The 20,754-nt window shown below is 48.7% G+C and overlaps 1 protein-coding gene across 1 annotated transcript in view; it reads left to right on the forward strand.

Annotated features, from left to right (window-relative positions):
- The first annotated feature begins 12,779 nt into the window (after positions 1 to 12,779).
- Positions 12,780 to 20,754, forward strand: part of PDLIM1 (PDZ and LIM domain 1) — a 48,545-nt gene continuing 40,570 nt past the window's right edge. The window contains exon 1 of the mRNA XM_036111711.2: positions 12,780 to 12,988. Within this exon, the coding sequence (XP_035967604.1) occupies positions 12,893 to 12,988 (96 nt within the window). The 5' untranslated portion in view covers positions 12,780 to 12,892. The remainder of the gene's footprint in view (positions 12,989 to 20,754) is intronic.

Consider the following 20,754-nt stretch of genomic DNA (forward strand, 5'->3'; position numbering starts at 1 on the left):
GGATGGCCCGTGGACCTGTTGGAGTCCCCAGGCCCTTTCAGCAGATTTTTAAAGCCAAAAACTGTCTTAATAATGTTAAGATGCTTGTGGTAGCCAGCTTCCAAGAACACCTTTGGTGATCCCTACCTCCCAGTATTCACGCCCTTCTGCACTCTGTCAGGGCTGGTCTGTGGAACCAGTAGAATACGGCACAAGAAATGGTATGTCACTTCCAAGACTAGGTCATAAAAGCCATTGCGGCTGCTGTCCCTTGTTCATGGGGAGAAGCAGACCACGCTTTAGAAGTTCTAAGACTGGGGTGCCTGGGTGGTTCAGTTGGTTAAGCATCTATCTGCCTTCAACTCAGGTCAACTCGGATCCTGGGATTGAGCCCCGCATCGGGCTCTCTGCTCAGGGGGAGTCTGCTTCTCCCTCTCCCTTTGCCCCTCCCCCTGCTCACTCTCTCTTGATTTCTCTCTTTCTCTCTCCCAAATAGATAAAAACTTTTAAAAAAAGTTCTAAGACTTAGTTGTCATATTGGATAAATATGCTAATTCTTCCCAAAAGTAGGGCTATTAGGACAATGGGCTGGGAGTCAGAAGACCTCTGTTCAAGTGCTGCTTCTGGTACTTCAGTTGTGAGACCTCAGAAATGCCACTTCAGTTCTCCGAGCTGGGGTTTCCTCACCTGGGAGGGGGAGACACCTGGCCCAAGGTGGGTTCTGTTAGGAAGGAGGAAAAGGACATGATGTTTGAAAAGCAACTTGCAGTGCCCAACACAGAGCATTCCTGTTCCTCTGGTGTCTATTCTGTACCAGCATTTTTCATGCATTTTCTCATTTACTTCTCATACCAACCCTACGAGGTAGGCATTCTGATCTCCACTAACAGGTGAGGCACCGGAGACAGAGGAGTTCAGCCCAAGGTTATCCAGCAAGTAACTGGATTCGGTCTGACTCCAAAGCCAGTGTCCTTTCCACTGATCACACCCCGCTGCCTCCAAGCCAGGACAGACAGCCAGGATGAGTCTGCAGATCAGTATACCTCGGAACATCTAAATTTTACCTAGAGATTATAACATCTCCAAGAATGACCTCATGGAATAATGCTAACAGTGATAACCATTTGATGAGCACCTACTACATGCTTAAACATTAGAAGTTCAAAAACAGGTCAATTTCCTCAGTCTTCTACCAGAGCCAAGATAGCAAAGGCACAGAAGGAACCTTCAGGTACCCCTGCTGATTCCATGGCATGTTTTTTTTTTTTTTTAAGATTTTATTTATTTATTTGACAGAGAGAGATAGTGAGAGAGGGAACACAAGCAGGGGGAGTGGGAGAGGGAGAAGCAGGCTTCCCGCTGAGCAGAGAGCCCGATGTGGGGCTCGATCCCAGGACCCTGGGATCATGACCTGAGCAGAAGGCAGATGCTTAACGACTGAGCCACCCAGGCGCCCCTGATACCATGTCATCTTATCTTCTACCACTCACGAGCCTCTCCGAAGTGTGGTCCAGCCTCGCTGCTCATACTTCCTCACCACACCAATCCTTTGTCACCTGCACTGTGGCTCCCCTCTGTAGGGTTATAGATCTGCAAAGCTCAGAGGCCCCCCAAGAACTTTGTACTCTCCATATTATCTATCAATTAAGAATGACTCCAACTCTAATAGCAGATGGCCCCCAAATGTGACAGCTTAGCTGACAGATGTGTCTCATTATCTCACAGAAAAGAAGACAGGCTCTGGGTTAGTCTATCTGACTCCCCTGGCCTTTCTATCATGATTACAAGCTGGCTAGCGTGGCAGCTGCAAGCATCACATCCTCATACAACTGCATTTGAAGGCAGGAAACAGGGAGCAACGCAGGACAGAGGTTTTCTCTGTACATGCTTTCCTTAAGGAAGGAAAGTCTTTTCCAAAAGCACCCCCCAACCCCCGCAGACATTTTCCCATATCTCATTGGCTGGAGCTGATCCCATGGCTACTCCTCGCTGTAAAGAAATTGCCAGAGGGCGTTGGGCAAGGTGGAAGAGAGTTCGGAGTGACTCCGGGGTCGCTAACCAGCAGTGAGGATCACAAGCAAGCCATTCCTGGTGGCTCACTTGTTCTTTGGCTTCCATCAGATCTTCCTGCCTTTCCCCTCACTGGTTCTTCGAATTCTTTCCCTGCTTTTCCTCTTCATTCACTCCTTCAGTGTGGATGTTCCCCAAGCTTCTCTCTGTAATCTGTTGCCTGGGCAATCTTATCTCTTTTCCTAACTTTAATATTATCCCTTTTTTTCTATGTTACTTTTATTCTACTTTTTAAATTAAACAATACAAAGTTATGGAAGCAAAACAGAACTCACCTAATCATTTCCACTGAACTATAACCTCTTTTGTGTTCTACACGTGTGTGTGTGTCTGTGTGTGTGTGTGACCTGCTCTTCTCACTTACCAGAAACACCTTTCCTGACAAGACCTATTCACCTCTATATCTTTATTTAATGATTACATGGTATTCCATGGTATAAATGTGCCATGATATACCTAGCAGCCCTCTATCGTTAACACTTAGGATGCTTCCAATATTTTGCAATTATGGACAATTCTATGGTGAACCTTTTACATGCTCTTGTACCTTAAATGCCTACTTTTTTTCTAGACAAATTCCTAGTAGCAGAACGGCAAGATCAAAGGGCACACCATATTTAAGGCTTTTAACACATGCACATTGTCATACAGCTGTTGACAAGACCTGTCCGTTCTTTCTTGGCACTTCTCTTGGATTTGTCTTTACCTCTTTGTCACTAAGAACTCATCCTCTTACACCCTCCCTCAACTGATACCACTCCCTGAAACCTCTTTTGCTTCGTACCCACAAAATGATTGTGGGTTTAGAGGTGCCCTCATCACCTTAGCTTGGGAGTCCAATTATAGATGATAGTCTCTAGTATTTTTGAGAAGTTTCCAAAGAATGAAAGTGGTGCTCCTTAACATGGAGCATTGGGATCAAGGCAGGCAGCCATCAGGCAGGGGGTGTGCCAGAGTGGGGGGTGTGGAACTAGGGGGCACTTCCGGGAACCTATGGGAGAAAGAGGCCAGAGGACATGGGGAGGGGCTCAGGAAGAGAGACTAGAGCTTTCAAGAATTGTTGAATAAAGGAACATGACAGGGAGGAAGCTGAGCTTTCATCCAGGGGGCATTGGAGGGTCAGCCCAGAGCAGGGTCAGGCCAGGGAGAGACTACGAAACAGTAGCGTCCCGTTTACCTAGAAACGATGAAGTCCGTTATATACAGCAAACCTTTCCATGACCCTGCAAGAAAGGTCCAGTCTCCCCTTTCCAGTTAAGGAAAAACCTCTCCTGATCCTGTTCCTCCTCCAGCGACTACCCCGTTTCTCTCCTTCCCTTACGGCAAAATGCCTCAGAAAGCTGTGTATACCTGCTGACTCTGGCTCTTCTGCTCTGTTTGGCTCTTGAACCCACTCCAATTAGGATTTTGCTCCCATCCTACCAAAGCTCTTCAGTCAGGACCTTCGATGACTTTAACAGCATTAATCCCATGGGCGGTTCTCAGTCCTCAACTCCTTGGACTTTCCTGACACACCTGAATACTCCTTCTTCTTGAACCCGTCTTCCCTTGGCTCCCAGGATCCACTGTCTCTCAGTCCTGGTCCCACCTCACCACTGGCTCCTTCGGGGTCTGTTTCGGCAGCTTGTCCTCATCTCCCTGCCCCAACCCCTGGCCCCCTGCTTCTTGTCCCACTCCCCGGTGCCCTCATCCACTCCTGGGTCTAAACACCCCCCATGTGCCCGGCCCTTGCCTGGGTTTCTCCCAGGTACCCTAGACTCCTACATACAACTAACCACCTGCCCCACTCCACGGAACTGTCTACCCGGCATCTGACACTGACATATGTCCAGAACCCAATTCCTCAGTGTACCCCCAAAGCTGCTTCTCCCACAGGCTTCCCCATTTCAGTTAATGGCAATTCCATCCTTGGAGCTGCTGTTCAGGCCAGAACACAGGAGTCATCCTTGACGCCCCCCTCCTGTACTGCACTTCCCACCCAGCGGCAAATGCTTTAAAATATAGCCAGAATCCCAGCGCTGCTCACAGACTCCTCTGCTCCCACCCTGGGTCCCCGCCGATAATCACCTGTCGCCTGGATTATTGCAACAGCCCACTTACTGCTCCCCTCCTGCGGCTCTTGCCTCCTCTTCCATTTGTTTCAACACAGCAAACAGAGTGTTGGAAACAAAAGGCAGAGCATGTGAATCCACCGCACAAAGCCCTCAGACCGGCGGTTCGCAGACCCACGCAGGAGGCGCCGCCCAGCTCGGTGCCCGGGTTTGTCTGACCTCACCTCTACACCTGCATGCACTCTGCTCCAGTCCCCCCTCCCGCCACCTTGCTGAGGAAGGTGCCAGACTGGTTCCCCTCTTCATGCTAGTTCCTCCGCCTGGAATGCGCTTCCCCCAGATAGCTACATACTCACTCACCTGTTCAGGTCTTGGCTCAAGATCACTTTCCTGGAGAAGTCCTCCCTCGTCACTTTTATTATTCACATTTGCAACACATATTTACTTTTCTCCACAGAGTGTAACACCATGTGTCATTCTATATGATTTCCTTTTAAAGGAAACATTTTATTTGGAGATCAGTTCAAGATCACAGAAAAGTTCCAAGAATAAGGACAATACAAAGAACCCCCATACATCCTTTACCTTGATTTACCTATTGTTAATATTTTATCCCATTTGCACCCTCCCTTCCTCCCCCCGCCACACAAGCACACACTCACACACACATAACTTTTTCCTGAACCTTTTGAGAATAAGTTGCATACGTGTGGCCCTTTACCCCAAAATGCTTCAGTGTGCATTTCCTAAAGATAGGGATATTCTCTTACACAACCGTGATCTAGTTCTCCACCCCTGAACTGAACGCTGATACAATACTTGAAGCTCCCACCTCCGTCAATTTTTCCCCTCCAGTGCAGGGTCAAATGTCCTCCCAGATACATTGCATTTAGATGGTCTGACTCTTTATTCTCCTTTAATCTGGAATATTTCTACAAACTTTGTCTTTTATGACGTTACCATTTTTGAAGAATATAGTCCCTCTCCCATCCTGTTAGATTTCAAAAGGGGTGGTCTGATGTTTCCTCGTGATTAGAGTCAGGTTACGCATTCCTGGCCGGCATGTTACATAAGCAATACCATGTCCTTCTCAGGATTCCGTGTTTGAGCCACACACGGTGTACTTTTGCCCGTCACCAGTGATGTTAATTTTGACCTTCTGGCAAGGTGGTGTTAGATTTTACCACGTATTGTTATTTTTCCCTTTGCATCTAATGAGCAATCTGTGGGAAGATACTTTAAGGCTATGCAGGGGCAGCTGGGTGGCTCAGTCCATTAAGCGTCTGACTCTTGGTTTTGGCTCAGGTCATGATCTCAGGGTCATGGGATCAAGCCCCATGTTGGGCTCCATGCTCAATGTGGAATCTGCTTGCGGTTCTCTCTCCTTCCCTCTCCCTCTGCCCCTCTCTCCCCTCCAATGCTTTCTCTTTCTCTCTCAAATGAATAAATACATCTTAACAAAAAACACCTATAAAACATCCTGCTTCTCATCACATTCTCATTCTCGATTTTGCCTTCAACAATGACTTGTGCCCAAATTTAGTCTTTACTATGATAGCTGCAAAATGATGGTTTTCAAACTCTGGTACTCCCTCTACATTTACTAGTTGGGACTTAAAATTCTACTGTAAGTAAGAACCTTTCCTTCCCCTTCCTTCCTTTCTTCCTGCCTTTGTCTGTCTAATCTCTCTAGCTATCCATCTATCTACTGTGTGGGCTTTTAGATTCTTATTTTCCCCAATAGGCGAGAATTCCTTATCATTTTAATGAATTGTCTCAGACTTGGCCAGGGAGAGCCCCTTTCACAGGCTTCTGTGCCCCCCAGTTTCTCAAGCCCTTTCTTACTTTCTGCATAAAAAGCTATCCCAGGCTAATCTGGTAGCTATCCTGCTGCAGCTCTAGAACTTCTTTGAGAATCCTGGATTCCTTTTATGGTATTTAGAAACCAACATCAGGATGCTGGGTGTACTCACCGCTCTGGAGTATCTTCACTTGTGGGCCCTTTCGGCCGGAAAACATGCATGCAAATACACGTACACATACAAATACTTATTTAAACACGTGCACACCTACATAAACATACATATACAAAACGTACCATATAATTTACTTATTTTGTTTGTCCATTACACTAAAATGTAAGCTTCCCAAGGGAGACAATCTGTGGCTGTTTGGTTTGCTATTGATTTTCTAGCACATAGAACAGTGTGCAGCAAATGGGAAGTGTTCAATAAATAGTTGTTGGCTGAAGGAGAAGAAAGAAACAATAGGCTACATGACTTGCCAAATCGTTACAGCTGACACATGGCAGAACTCTCTTTTCGTTTTGCTTCCAGGACCCAAAACAGGAGCTAAACCTCTGGCTAGGACAGCAGTTATTTTCATTTTCTCACCTTAATTTTTTTCTGAACTCTTTTACCTCCAGAACTCTGTAGGTTATATCTGCTCCCCATGCTCACTGGGATTTATAACCTCAGGCGGTCAGCTGGTGGGAGGTGAAGGCAGAGGCTAGGTGGCCAGGCTTGGGAGTAAAAGACCCCAGGGTCACATCACCCAGTGGTGACGGCTGGGACCTCTCCTCAGCCTGGAATGTGGTCTAACACAGGGAGTAGGGGGACAGTGGGGTGGCATTATCATCCCTTGCTGGCCTCCTGCTCTGTTCTCAAGCAGCACCACCCCTGATGCTGCCCAAGGAACGAGCACATAGAAGTAGAGAGTCAGAGGTTATAGAAGAGGAGGTGGACACAGAGGGGGCGGTGGGGACTCAGCAGGGAGGAAGCCACCATCTAGGAGCCCTGGCGTCATGGAAACTGGCCCTATCACTCTGTCTGTCCTCAAATGCTATAAATAGTTGGTTTCAGTATCAGCCACTGCAGACCAGGCCAGCAGCATGGGCCAGCCCCAGGAGGAAATGGATTTGGGGGAGGATATCACACACACACACACACACACACACACACACACACACACACACAGAAAGAGAGAGAGAATGGTTGGAATGAGATGAGGCTAAGGAAATGCCTTTGCCTGTCCCCATTGCACACCACATCAGATCACTGGCATTCAGAGCCCTCCCCACAGAATTTTCCAGCCTGCCTGTCATCCAGTAATGTCACTCCAGCAGACCATCTCCCGCCCCTCCTACTACCTCGTCCTGTTTTGGCCACTTGGTATGGCCTCACTGCTTCTATATGTGCTCATGCTTTTAAAGCTTGTTGCACATTCCACTTCCTCCAAGGAGGAAGTCCAAAGAGCCATTCCCGAAGGATCTAGTCTAGTTGAGTTGCTGGCGCTTGGGCTGTGGGTGCCCTTGCCAGTGAAGCAGGAAGATCTGGCCCTTGGGGACTCCATGAATTCTGAGTCTGAGGGGTCTTTCTTGGATCCACGAACCTCTGAATAACCTCCTGCCACTCCCTCTTCTATTACAAAGCTCTGCAGACCCTACCGCTCCTCCTCTGCTTTCCCAGCCCAGACTCTGCCCTGTTACTTGGTTACTGAGTGATTTTAGGCAAGTCTCGTAACCTCTCTGGGCCTATTGCAGGCTGGATTCCCTGGTCCCAGGGACAGAATGTAGCATGCAGGATGTTTCTTAAGAAGGGCCCTTGGGCTCAATGTCTGTGCAAGGGAGTGGGGGCGAAACTGGATTGAGGAGAGGAAGTTAAGAGTTGTCATGCAGACCTGACAGGCTAGACCTATTCCACAGGGAGCTCTGGGGCCAGAATGATCCATCAGACTTGTCCCTTCAAAATGACACAGGCAGCCTGGGGCTGAGCATGCCCTTGGGCAAGGCTTCTCTGCAGTGGAGGCAGTCCTTGAAAGGGCTGGAAGCCTAAGGCTGTCCACCTCCCAGGAGCTGGACCAAGTCCTTCCATGTAGGGAATCCAGGCAGTCGCTCAGTGCCTCTGCTTCTTCCTGTAAGAAAGGCATCGTGACATTCCACTGGGCTCTTGTCCCGATGAAATGCAACTATGTTTGTCAAGTTCTAGCACACACTCTGACTCACAGTCACTGTTTAGTAATGAGGACAGTGTTTATTGTTTGGGTACTGGGCTAGGGTCCGTTGGGTAACTCTGACCCCAAGCCACCTTTCTTCTATGGGGGAGGGGACTGAGGGGTGGTTCCAGGGGAGCTAAAGACTCAAATTTAGACTTTTGATGTTTCTCTAGATGAGGTTACATGGAAAGCCACAGAAATACAATAACAGCAATGAAATATGTTCATCACACAACTTTAAATTCTCCCATTAGCAGATAAATTACATTGTTTATTAATCCATTAATTATCTTGTGAACACTATTATATGACATTGTCTTTTTGTCTTAACTTCTTCAACATAAACAGTTAATATGAATCCCCTATCTGTGATCCAGTTTTGGAATTTCTTCTTCGTTTAATATGCAGGGATGCTTGAGAAATGGTAGTGGTCCAGGCATCTCTCTGCCTTTGATAACTTTTGCGCCACCTGTCAAGGGAGCCAGGAGGCAGGTAGACAAAAGAGCTGCTTGTCGGACCGCCAGCTCCGCTCACCTGTCCACACCCTCACCAGCCCGCAGGGGGCTGCCGCCAGGTTCATTGCTTAGGTGTCCTTCTGGCCCGTGCACGGAGCATGCTCTGTGCAGGGTGGAATCCGGGAGGCGCCCAATCCCAAGCGGCCACTTCAGGGTTTCCCTCGGGGCTGGAGCAGGAAGTGGGAGAAATGCGAGAATTAGGAGCCCTTTCACTGTCCGCCGGTCCCTGGCACAGCTGAGACCACCTCCCCCCGGCCGGTTCCGCCACAGGCGGTCCTGGAGCTCCGCGGGGACGAGCCCTGCGTGGGATCCTAGTAAAGGACCCGCTGACCCTCGGAGCGGGGCTGGGGATTAAAAGGGACTAGACTGGTGGGATAGGACTGGGCAGGGACAGATGCCTTTGTTTTTCAAGCCCGTGAGCATGGGTTTCGGTTCTTTTTAAAGAAAAGAGAAGCAAGTCGCTCAGATATGTTTGGCTAGGGCGCCCCGAGGCAGTTGCACCCCTGTTTGGGGACTTGGGAGCCGCTGTGTGCCCGCGCGCCTGGCAGGGGCGACATCAGAGCTTTGGCTCTCTCTCGCCCCAGGGCAGAGCTAGCCTCAGATCCCCGCGTAGCCGTAGTCTGGGGGTCACCCCCTCGCCTCTCTGTCCGGCGGGAAACGCTCAGCCCAGGGGAGGGGTCCCAGCGGTGATCTCCAGGAATGGGAGCCCTGCAGTCCCCTGGCCAAGTACAAAACTTGTCCTGGAGATTAAATAAGACCTTATGTCAAGTCTAGCACAGTCCTGGACTCCCAGCCATTAAGAAAGGGAGCTGTTTTTCCAGGAAGCAGAGTCTGCATAATGGCCCTGGAGGGTCCTAGAGGTGGCACTCTGGGTGGGGGTTGCTAGGTCCGCAGAAGCCAGGCTGGGGGAACCCACCAGCAGTTGCCTTCTACCCTGTCCACATTGTGAAATGGAGAGCTGAGAAGGCCCACTCTCCCCCCTGATATCCTGGACCACTTTTTTCTACCCTCCTTGATTCCATTTCTCCTGAATTCTCCTGCAGTCCAGTCCCCCTCCCCCGCTCCCCAGATATTTGATGGAGACTGTTTAAGTCCACAAACTTTTATGGAATGCACAATAATAATAATAATAACAAGGCAACTGAATTTCAGAGAGATTGCTTAAGGCCATTCACCTAGGACTGGGCAGGAGTCAAGAGTCTGAGGGAACTGGAGTGTATAGATAAATACTAATAGTATTTAAGATAAGACAAGGTTGCTTGCATTTGGGGTAAGAGCTGTCAGTCCCTGGGTGGGGGGGGGGGGTGTTATTTTCTGAGTACAAGCTGTGTGCCCAGCTCAGAGCTCCTTCTGGGGGACAGGAAGAGAGATCAAAAATTTAGAAGATGAGGTCCCTAGCCCCCACACAAAGACTAGCATTTAGTCTCCATCTAAGGACCTTGATTTTTATTTTGAAAACTTTACATCATCATTAGAGGAAATGATCTTTTAAATATTTCCCCAGTTCCATCCCCCAATACAAAGTTAGTTTTTGTATTTTCTCCTAATTTTTAACAACAGGTAGATGAGTTTTTTATTTTTTAATATAACATTTACCAATAATTTTGTTTATACATCATGCTATTGGGTTTACAAGTAATTTTGTAAACTCTTTTTTACCTATTTTGAAAGCACATTTCCCTGACTGCTCCTAGTCTTCACTGTTCTCGTTTTCATGCTGTATACTATTCCCTCATGGCCATACCATATTTAGCCACTTTTCTGTTACTGCTCGATTCCAATTTTTTGTCATTATAAATAATGTGGCTATAAATATCTTTGTACATATAGCTTTTTTCTTCTTTTAAGTTATGTCCTTGGAATCAGTGCCCAGAAAGGGGATGACCAGGTCAAAGTGTTGACTGTTTTATAGCTCTTGCTATGGAAAGCCAGACTACAACTGAGAACATTTAACAGCTAAATGCAGCAACTTGAGGACTCCCAAGTCCTCACAGAAGTACTAGTGTCCTATATTTGGAAAGAATATTATATAGAATAAGCACTGATTGGCACCTATGAAGTATCAGGTTCGTGCTAGCAGGACACCTGGGGATGATGAGAGGCAGCCCCAGCCTTGGGGGGCACAGAAGTGGTGGCTTTCAACCTTTTTTTCCTCCTAGGGCACAAAATATTCAAAACTGCTGCACATCGAAGGGCAGACGCAGAATTTAGCAATTCCCCCAAATTCTGCAGGGACTCGAAACACTAACATGTTCTCTAATCAACAGAATCTAATCAAAGAGGGTGTATCTTTGGCTTTGATGAAGCAGGTGGCTGGTTCCTGGCTGTACCCCCATTCCTTTTTCTCAGATTCAAGAAAGAATGTCAGGATGCAAGGGAGTGAGAGGGATGTGTAGATAACATAAAGCCACTTTGATTTCTATAAACAAGCAAACCCTTCCCAGACATACGCATTTGCGCTGTGACACAATTGGACAAGTAAGGTGATCCGTTTATGTGTACGTCTGTGCAGAGGACTTCTCGGTAGGTATGCCAGGATCACAAGGAGACAGAGTTCTGCTTTTTTTTTTTTTTTTTTTTTAATTCATTTGAGACAGAGAGAGAGAGAGAGAGCAGGAGCAGTGGGGAGAGGCAGAGGAAGAGGGAGAAGCAGACTCCCTGCTGAGCAGGGAGCCCGATGTGGGGCTCGATCCCAGGACCCTGGGATCATGACCTGAGCTGAAGGCAGACACTTAACCATCTGAGCCACCCAGGCGCCCCTCAGAGCTCTGCTTTTAACAAATGCACTGAGCTTGTGCTCTGTGTCAAGCACCGTGCTAGGGCCCGGGTGCCAGTATGAATGAGTGCCAAGAAATCTATGAAGAAGCTAGACCCCAGAGAGGGTATGTGCATATTAAGGGTGGCCAATGTACTGCATCTGTTAGATACTAATGTGCCAGGCACTATTCTAGGCCCTGGGATACATCAAACAGTGAAATACTGCTACCCTCATGGAACTGATGCTTAGGGGTGGGGATGGGACAAACAATAAGTAAAATATTAAGTATGTCACATGGTGATAAATACAGTGGAGAAAAATAATGTAGGGAAGGCGAGAGGGCAGTCGAGAGAGAAGGTTTTAAATAGAGTGCTCAGAAATGGTCTCACTGGTATGATGACATCTGAACAAAGAGAAAGCCATGGATGGCTGGGAGAGGAGCATTCCAGACAGAGGCCCTGCGGGGAGGCCCTGATGCAGGAGCCAGGCCAGTGTGGGGTGGGGGGCAGCAGGAGGATATGAGGTCAGAGAGGGAGTTGGGCCATTCTGTGGGTGGCCCTATAAGCATTTTAAGGACTTCAGTTTTACTTGAGTGGAGTGGAGACTCGGGACAGCGGGGGACGTCTGGCATGGAGAATGCACTCAGGCCAGGATGGCAAGGAGCCCAGTTACAAAGCTGGTAGCAAGCTGGGAACTCAGGGTTTTGTCCTCAACCCAGGGGTCTTTCCATGCACTTAGCTCTTAGCCCGTCCCAGACTTGAGGTCTGACCTGTTGGGACGGTCAGAACCTACAGCGAACTGCAGCCTGGAGGAAAGGTTTCTAGGAAAGTTTTGAAGTCGGATTCTAACACCGTTTGATGGTCTCATTAGCATTAGAAAAGTTCCAGTATGAGGTTCTCTAGCACGGGGAGCCCGGGCAGTGGTACTGTTACATCACTGACCAGCTGTGTGGCCTCTGGCAAGTCTTCTAACTCAGGCCGGCTCAGTTACTTCATCTGTAAAATGGGGCTAAATGCCCTGACTGCTACATCGCATCAAATGAGATCATCCGAAAGCACCTTTTAACATCATTCTCTTTTACAAGCAGCAAAGGTGAAAATGCAGTTGACCTCAGAGGGTTGAGTTAGCACGGCACTTCCAAACTCGTTTTCCAAAGCGCTGAGCCGGGCTTTGTCTCCGCGGCGGGGTGCCGGAACCTGCTCGGCTCTCACCTAGCACCCACGGCGGGGCTGCGAGCGGCGGCGGCAGGCGCGGGGAAGGGGGCGGGCGGGAGACGGCGCTGGGGCCGGGCTGCGGGGACCCGGGCCCCCACCCCGCCCCCTGTGCGGGCGCGCCGGGCGGGGACAGGCGGTCGGCCGGCGGGAGGTCGGGCGGGGCGGGCGGGGCGGCGCGGCCGGGGCGGAGCCGCCCCCGCCCCCGCGCGCTCCCTCCTCCCGCCAGCCCCAGGCTCCCGGGCCCGCGCCGCGCGCTCTTTCTCCGACAGCGCTCCGCCGTCTGTCCCGTCTGTCCCCGCGGGTCGCTTCGCCATGACCACCCAGCAGATAGTCCTCCAGGGCCCGGGACCATGGGGCTTCCGCCTCGTGGGGGGCAAGGACTTCGAGCAACCCCTGGCCATTTCCCGGGTAAGAGCGGTCGGGACGCGCAGGGATCGGGGCGCACCCGGGCTGGGGAGCGGCGTGCCAGCAGGGGATCTGGGGGGGCCGGGGCCCCGCGGGCGCTGCCGGAGACGGCGGTTAGGGAGCCCGGGCCCGAGCTGGCACGGCCGGGCGCGTCCAGGTGCGCCTTGCGGCGAGCGCTCCCGGTGCGTCTCGGGCCCGCAGCCCCTTCGCCGCGGCGGCCCGGGGCGAGGCGAGCGGGCGGCGGCCGGGCGCGCAGTCCCGGTGTCCGCGCGCGAAAGACGGAGCAGTTTGCGTACGTTCGCCACGGAGGCGCTGCCCGGCGTGGGGACGCGCTTCGTCACCCCGCGAGGGCAGGGGGGTCCCCGCAGATCCCGCACTCTGGAGGGTATCACTTCCCGGTTCTTCACAAGTCGCCGAGGGGCGTAAAGTAGATTGGAAGCAGCTGGAAAGACCTGGAAGAGGGGTGGAGTCGGTGGCAAGTTTCCCCGGGCCAGGTGTGATGAATTTCCGATACAACTAGTTTTCCACTCCTTGGATTTACGCCATGACCAGGTCTCACCTCCCTCATACGTTTTGGAGAAAAGTCCGGATTTTTGAAACAAACAGGGCCAAATAAACCCTCTTGGACATTCCCCTCCTCCTGCAGAAGGTGGCCATGCCATATTTCTGCCTGGCGTTCCCAGAATATCAACCCAACAGCCGCCTTTCCCCAGGGATACTGGGTGGGGAGGGGTTCCTACTTTGCGTGGCGTCGGTGGGGGGCGGGGAGAGTGCTACTTGAAAACTTTTTAGACGGGCCTCCTTTCTTTGGGAAGGCCCAGGATCAATCGGAGATCACCAGGCCCGTTACCCCCAAATAAGTCAGAAACCCCAGGGAGACTCAGACTCAGGGTTTGGAGGCCCAGGCTTTGGTCATCTCGTCTAGACTAACTGTAATGTCCCAGTGGGAGTTGCCCTATTCACTGCCTGCACCTAGAAGGCGGCCAATAAATATTTTCCGACTTAATGAAAAGGGGGAACACAAAGCATTCTCTGGTGTCCACGCCCTGCCTAGAGGCCTGGTGTTCCACTCTTGGGGCCATCTGCTTGCTGAAGCTGACCCTAAACTTGCCTCCTCAGCCATCTGAACATCTCTTTGTTCTTAGTGGGGAGGAGGGAGAGAGAAGGGGAAGATCCCTATGGGGTTTTGTTTTGTTTGCTTTTTTACTGAAATCCCAGCCTCCAGTAGCTGAAGGAATATGGTGGGAGGTGCAGGAGGCAAAGGAGTGGGGGCCTCTGCTTGGTTTCTCAGCCGTCCACGGTCCTAGCCACATTTCCTTCCAGGTGGGTCTAGCCCAGTGAGGAGGTCTTCTCTGACCATCGCATCCCGGAAAGGGGCAGGTGCCTCAGTTTTTAGGCCCTGTTCCCCATCTCTTTCCACCTGCTGTCCTGAGGGGACTTCTTTGATTCTTCTTGCAGGTACATGCTGTCTTCCCACCCATGTACTTCCCACCCACCAGCCAAATTCTTTAAGTGTAGATACTGTGCCTTCCCCAGGCTTGGCACACAGCTGAACCTGGCCGTCCCCAGAAAATGTTTGCAGGCTTATTAATACATGCTTGACCAAGGAAGGCACATGTAGACTCGCTTACCTCATAGTCCATTTGTCCTTGCTCTTTGTGTCTATAATTAACCTGTCAGCCCTTTCCACTTCTGAATTTACATATGACATGAAACCCTTTTTTAAGAAGTGGAGGATATACGGCCAGTCTGTTAAAAGGGCAGTTACCGCCCATCATTTTAACGGCTTTAAAAAGTCCGTGCAAGTGGCACTGTGCGGGAATGACAACGTGGCGTGGAAACCACAACACTAAAATCACTGGTTTGTACCTTCATATATTTCTTCATTGCCTTACCTGCACATGTTTAATGAGCATATATTGTGCAGCGCCATGGGGTCCCAGATATGAGAGGACACAGCTCCATTTTCAAGGTGCTCATGGTCTAGTGAGGGAAGCTAATCTTTATAATGCCCTTGGCAGTTGCTTTAATTGAAAAGTGAAAGTGACTCAGAGGTGACATTCTCATGCTCAAGGTAGTTCACTTGTTTCTTCATCTCATTATTTCTACATGGAAAGAACGTGTGCCTCCTCACCTCCTGGGGTTGGGAAAGTGGTCATAAAGGGGCCTGCGGTGGTCGTTGGGATCTGATGGTGGTCTGGTTTCTGCTGCTTGAGCTGTACCCGGGGGTGAGCTTTTACTGTCTGAGGCTTCCTCCTCTGTCTCTGGTATGGGGGTAACCCCAACCACTGGCTGCGAGGTGAGGAACATCAGAGTGCTCTGGAAACGGTGAACAGGAGTGAGGAGATAGGAGCAGTGACAAAGAGATACACACCTTCTGGTTGGTAGGTGTGCTACATTTATCATTTTGGGCAGATACACTTTCTAGTATGGTTTTATATATGTAGACTTTGAGTCTCCACACCAAAGCAAACGATAAAATTAGGGGAGAGGAGTGCTTTTCATTTAAGTAACTATGTTTGCTTTCTCTTGCGTGAATTATTATGGCGTTGGCTCTAGTCTTTCGTTAAACTGCTAAAGCTCCTGAATCTAACTGTAATCTTGTGTACTTGAAATTGTTTCTTTTTTTTTTTTTTTAAAGATTTTATTTATTTGACAGAGACACAGCGAAGAGAGGTAACACAAGCAGGGGGAGTGGGAGAGGGAGAAGCAGGCTTCCCGCCGAGCAGGGAGCCCGACGCTGGGCTCGATCCCAGGACCCTGGGATCATGACCTGAGCCGAAGGCAGACACCTAACGACTGAGCCACCCAGGCGCCCCAAATTGTTTCTTTTTTGAAATAAAAAAGTCGTAAAGTATAGATGCAAAGCAAATAATTATAAAATAAATACCTGTACGATCCCTCACCCAGATAGAACATTGCCAGCACCCCAATAATAAATAGAACAAGCGCACCGGACATAATCTTACCCTGACTTATGATAATCAGTCTCCTTGTTTTTCTTTATAGTTTTACTACCTAAATATGCATCCTGAACACCATAGCCTAATTTTACCTGTTTCTGAGCAGAATCCTATAGGGCATATGTTGTGTGTGTGAGAAGAGCTGCTTTCACTTCTCATTGTTCTCATGTGTGCTATTGTGATTAAATTTCAATCCAGGTTTTCAGCTTTAAATGGACATAAACCAACTTTCTTCCTTTTCCCAGTTTCTCACTTAAGACCCCTACCTCGGACTCCCTGACGATCTAGCCACACATTTGCCTCTGTCCCCTGAGATTTTTTTCTCTGTCACTTCTTGCTCCAAATCTACAGTTGTTCATCTTGAGTTTTTGGTGTGGTTTTTTTTTTTTCCCATATCAATTTCTTATTTCCTCTAGTTGCTTTCAAGGGAAGCCTTCAGAGAATCCACACCCAGGCCAAAATTGCCGCTCAATTTATGTTGACTGTTTTTCTCTCCCAGCAACTGACAAAAGACAGGAAGGGGTGGGGCCAGAGATAAGGGGGTGCTCTTGGTGGGAGAAGCTGTCATTTGCCTCTTGAGTAAGCCTTCGCTAAGAGCAGTGTGGTTTTATGGGGAGTGCTGTGCCCTTTGCTCAGGTATCCTAAGCTAAGCTTAATAATGGATACTTTGTAGCCAGGGGTTCTTTTCTGATTTTTAAGAGTGTTATTTTTCAGATCCAAGTAGATTTCTATCATGTCCTAAAGGTGGAAAGAGGAGGGCCTGCGTGCCAAATTGTGAAAGGCAAGAAGCGTCCATAAAGGCTTGTTATGCATTAATAGCCCTTGCCCTGCATTCCCTCACCTGGGAAGTATTAGCGGCTCCAGCTGATCGAGGTTGATCCACAGAGAAAGGAGGAAGAGGGTCAATCAAAGGGAATAGCACTTAAGTGCTTCCAATCTTTTTTTTTAAGTACTCTCCAAGCCCAATGTGGGTGCCTGTGGAATAGCACTTAAGTGAATGCTTGAGCCTGCTGGTATGAAATCCACCGAGCTGTGTTGGGACCTTCTGATCAAATACTCTCCCCTTACTCAGCCTCCTGGATGCCAGGGTTTGTCTTTGAGGAGGAGAGGGGAGAAGAATGGCTTTCAGGGGATTGTAGCAAGGCAGATGACCAAGAGGAGATTATCACCTAACCGCTGAGGTCACACTCTCCTCAGCTGATCAGGACTTGGAAAAGCAGCGAACAGTCGCTCTTGTGCAGGGAGCAGGCTGGGACTGGCTTCCAAGCTGTGCTCCCGTCCCCTTGCTCTCCGGAGAGGAAAGCTCGTATTCTTTGCCTTTTACAGAGGGGAAGCTCCGGTGCCCATAGGTTAGGTAATTTGTTTGAATTTACATAGTTTTTCATTGTCTGAACTACTTCCTTGTAAAGGAAAGGGTAGAAATTAGTTAAAAATGAGCAAAAGTGGCTAGGACAGAAAATTAATTTTTAAAGGATGATTTGATTTTAATGTGTGTCAGAGGAAAGCTTGGGGAAGCTGCTAGAACATCTGTATGGTGCCTGGTAAGAGGTCCAGGGCAGGGACTCAAGCTGAGCTCCCCTGCAGTCCCGAGCACCACCCTGGGGGACCCTGGGCAAGTTGCACACCTTCTCTAGGGGCCGCTTCTCTGTAAAGATAAAATAATAAACAAGCAGACCCACTGGTTTTGTACCCTTTGATATGAGGGCCTACTCTTTGTTGTTAAAAAGTGTTCCAGCATTAGGCACAAAGTCACTGGTTGTACCTTCAACTATGAGTTGATTAAGAAAACGTATTAGGAATTCAGAAATGTTTTCAGATGAATGTGTGTTGTTATTCATCTGTGAATATGTGTTAAGATGACTCTTATGTTAATCACAGGAGCCTCAGTTTACACTTGAAAGATTGTGCAAGAAATATTTATTTGACCAGCTTGTGATAATGACCATAGTTAAAATGTATATAGGACATCTTTTTTTATGCCAGGCACTGTTCTACGTGCTTAATATATTCCCTCAGTAATCCTTACACGTATCTTGTGAAGCAGATCTAATTAAGACACCCATTTTGCAGTTGAGGAAGCTGAGGGATGGAAGTGTTCAGTACTTGGCCTGCTTCATACAGTAGTAAGTGATGGAGCTGGAATTCGGCTGGCTGGTCTGGCTTCAAAGCCCGTGGCCTTAATCTCTATTTCCTAATAACCACTTTAATAGCAGTTAACATTTCTTGAATGCTCACTCTGGGCTACGTGTGCACTTGCGTTATCTTCTGTGTTCCCCACAACCCATGACACAGATACACAGGACACTCAGTAAATTGCAGAGCTGATTGGAAATGAGACAGACTGGACCCCAGGCCAGCTTTAACCACTCTCTTCTGCCTCTTGATAATCCCTGACTGTCTGTATTTCATTGGTGGTAATCGTGGCACACAGCTCAGCTCCAGGAAATGCTAATGGTACAGGGACGATATGAGGGGTAGCGGGGACCCTCTTGGGCTCCTTGCCCCAGAGCCTGCTGTGCCCATGAGGGTTGGCTGTGGGGGCCTTCCAGTTGCCCTGTGGCCTCTGCCCGAGTGCTCCTGGAGCTCAGAGCATCCCAGGGAGCAGCACCTCCCCTCCCTACTCCCCTGCAAAGCCAGAAGCCGTGGCCCCACCTGCAGGAATTGACGGTCCAGCTGTGGGATTCCATGCCCACATGGACAGTGGAGAACAGAAGTGCAGAGGATTTGGAGGATTAGAGAGAAGCCTGCCGGTTTGGGTCGGAGGGGATTTGGGGGCAATTTTTGGGTCAAATGCAGATGACTAGGGATAGACAGATCCAGCTTGCCCAGCCGGTGATGGGACTGGAAAGTGGCAGCCAAGCCAAGGCCAAAATGAAATGTACCCATGAAAGCCGAAGGGAAAAGAAAGTAGTTTTTGTATGGCACTTAGCGCCCTGTGTGATTGTTGACTTTGCTGTTAGCCTTATTGTGGGTGAACTGGAATGCTCAGGCCTGCAGTGTACTTTCATGGATGTGGTACACCGCCTTCTTGGTAAATGCCGTAAACATTAAGAATGATTTCCTGAATAACACTGTGGTCTTGAAGGAGCGTGGGTTCTTGACCAAGGACTCAGGACCCAACTTTTATATATATGACTACTCATATATCACATGAGACATCAAGGACACAGGTATGACCTATGGAAGATAAAGATGTCTGAAAGGCTTACAGATGGATCAAATTCAGATGGTGCTGCAATGATTTATGTCCGTTTCTTTTTAAAACAGATTATAAAAAATACGCTTCTAAAGCTGAACATACCCATACCCTATGACCAACAATTCTGCTAGTTAAATACTCCATAGAAATGTGTCCATATGGGCACCAAAAGACATGTCAAGAGTTTCCAAAGCAGCATTATTCACAATAGCCCCAAAATCAAATAATTTCCGTGTCTAACAACAGTAGAGTGGATAAATAAATGGTAGTGTAGTTATGGGATATAAGACACCAGCAGGAATTGCAACTATGCAAATGACATGAATGAGACAGACACATGCTGTGTCGAGAGAAAGAAGCCAGATGGAAAAGGGTAAATACTATGTGATTCCACTTATATAAAATTAATCAGGCAAAATTAACCCATGTGTTAGAAGTCAGGGTCAGAGGTTAGTGAAGGGAAGGAGACAGGAAGGGCCTTTGGAAGTTCAGTTGTGTTTCTTTATCTAGTGCTGGGTTCACGGGTGTTCTCCCTGTGTGCGAATCTGTCCAGCCGCGTATTTATGATTTGTACACTTTTCTGTATGCGTGTTATACTTCAATTAAAAGTTTCCATAAAAACCTTCATGCTTGTTACAAAAAAATCAACATAAAAATGTGGAAGGCATACCGTAAGAGCTTCCCCAGTCCCCCTTCCCAGAGGTAAACACTGCCAACAGTTTGCTGCAAAACTTTTCAGACTTCTTTCCCCACTCATGTAACATTTTTAATATCGAAGTACCATATCATAGTAACTTACATGTCACGTGGATGTCATTGTTTTGTACTTTCTGCCTTATTTTTACTGCAGCAGATAAAGAGTTAAAGACATCTTGGTGCCCTGGGGAGATGCAGTCTCAGAATCACACTCTGTCTTGTCCATTCCTTAGCTCTGTGTCAGCGCCCTCACTGGTGGGGTAGGGATAATAGTACTTGTCTTCAGAGGTTGTGGTGAGGATTAAGAGGATGTGCAGAGACAGCCTAGCGCTGTGGCCAACACCTAGAAGGCATCAGGATGCAGTGGAACTATTAAAAAAATACCGGTGGTGATCTGCTGTGCATTGAGTGCTTATTAGGTGCCAGACACTGTTCTAAATTCTCCTCCTCCCAACAACCTAATGAGGTTGATGCTATTATAAATTTCATTTGATAAATGAAGAAACTGAGGTGTAGAGAGCAACTTGCCCAAGGTTGCGTGTTTAGTCAATGGTTAGGCTTTGGGTTATGGGTGGTAATTCTTGAAGTGATTTAAAAACACATGGCAGGGGGCGGGGGTTGTGCCCAGCTGGCTTATTCGGTAGAGCATGTGACTCTTGATCTCGGGGTTGTGAGTTCGAGTCCCATGTTGGGTGTAGAGATTACTTAAAAATCTTTAGGGGCGCCTGGGTGGCTCAGTCGTTAAGTGTCTGTCTTCGGCTCAGGTCATGATCCCAGGGTCCTGGGATCGAGCCCCACATCGGGCTCCCCGCTCCGCGGGAAGCCTGCTTCTCCCTCTCCCACTCCCCCTGCTTGTGTTCCCTCTCTCGCTGTGTCTCTCCCTGTCAAATAAAAAAAAAAAAAAAAAATCT

The sequence above is a fragment of the Halichoerus grypus genome, chromosome 7 (genome assembly GCF_964656455.1).
Source record: "Halichoerus grypus chromosome 7, mHalGry1.hap1.1, whole genome shotgun sequence".
Lineage (NCBI taxonomy): Eukaryota > Metazoa > Chordata > Mammalia > Carnivora > Phocidae > Halichoerus > Halichoerus grypus.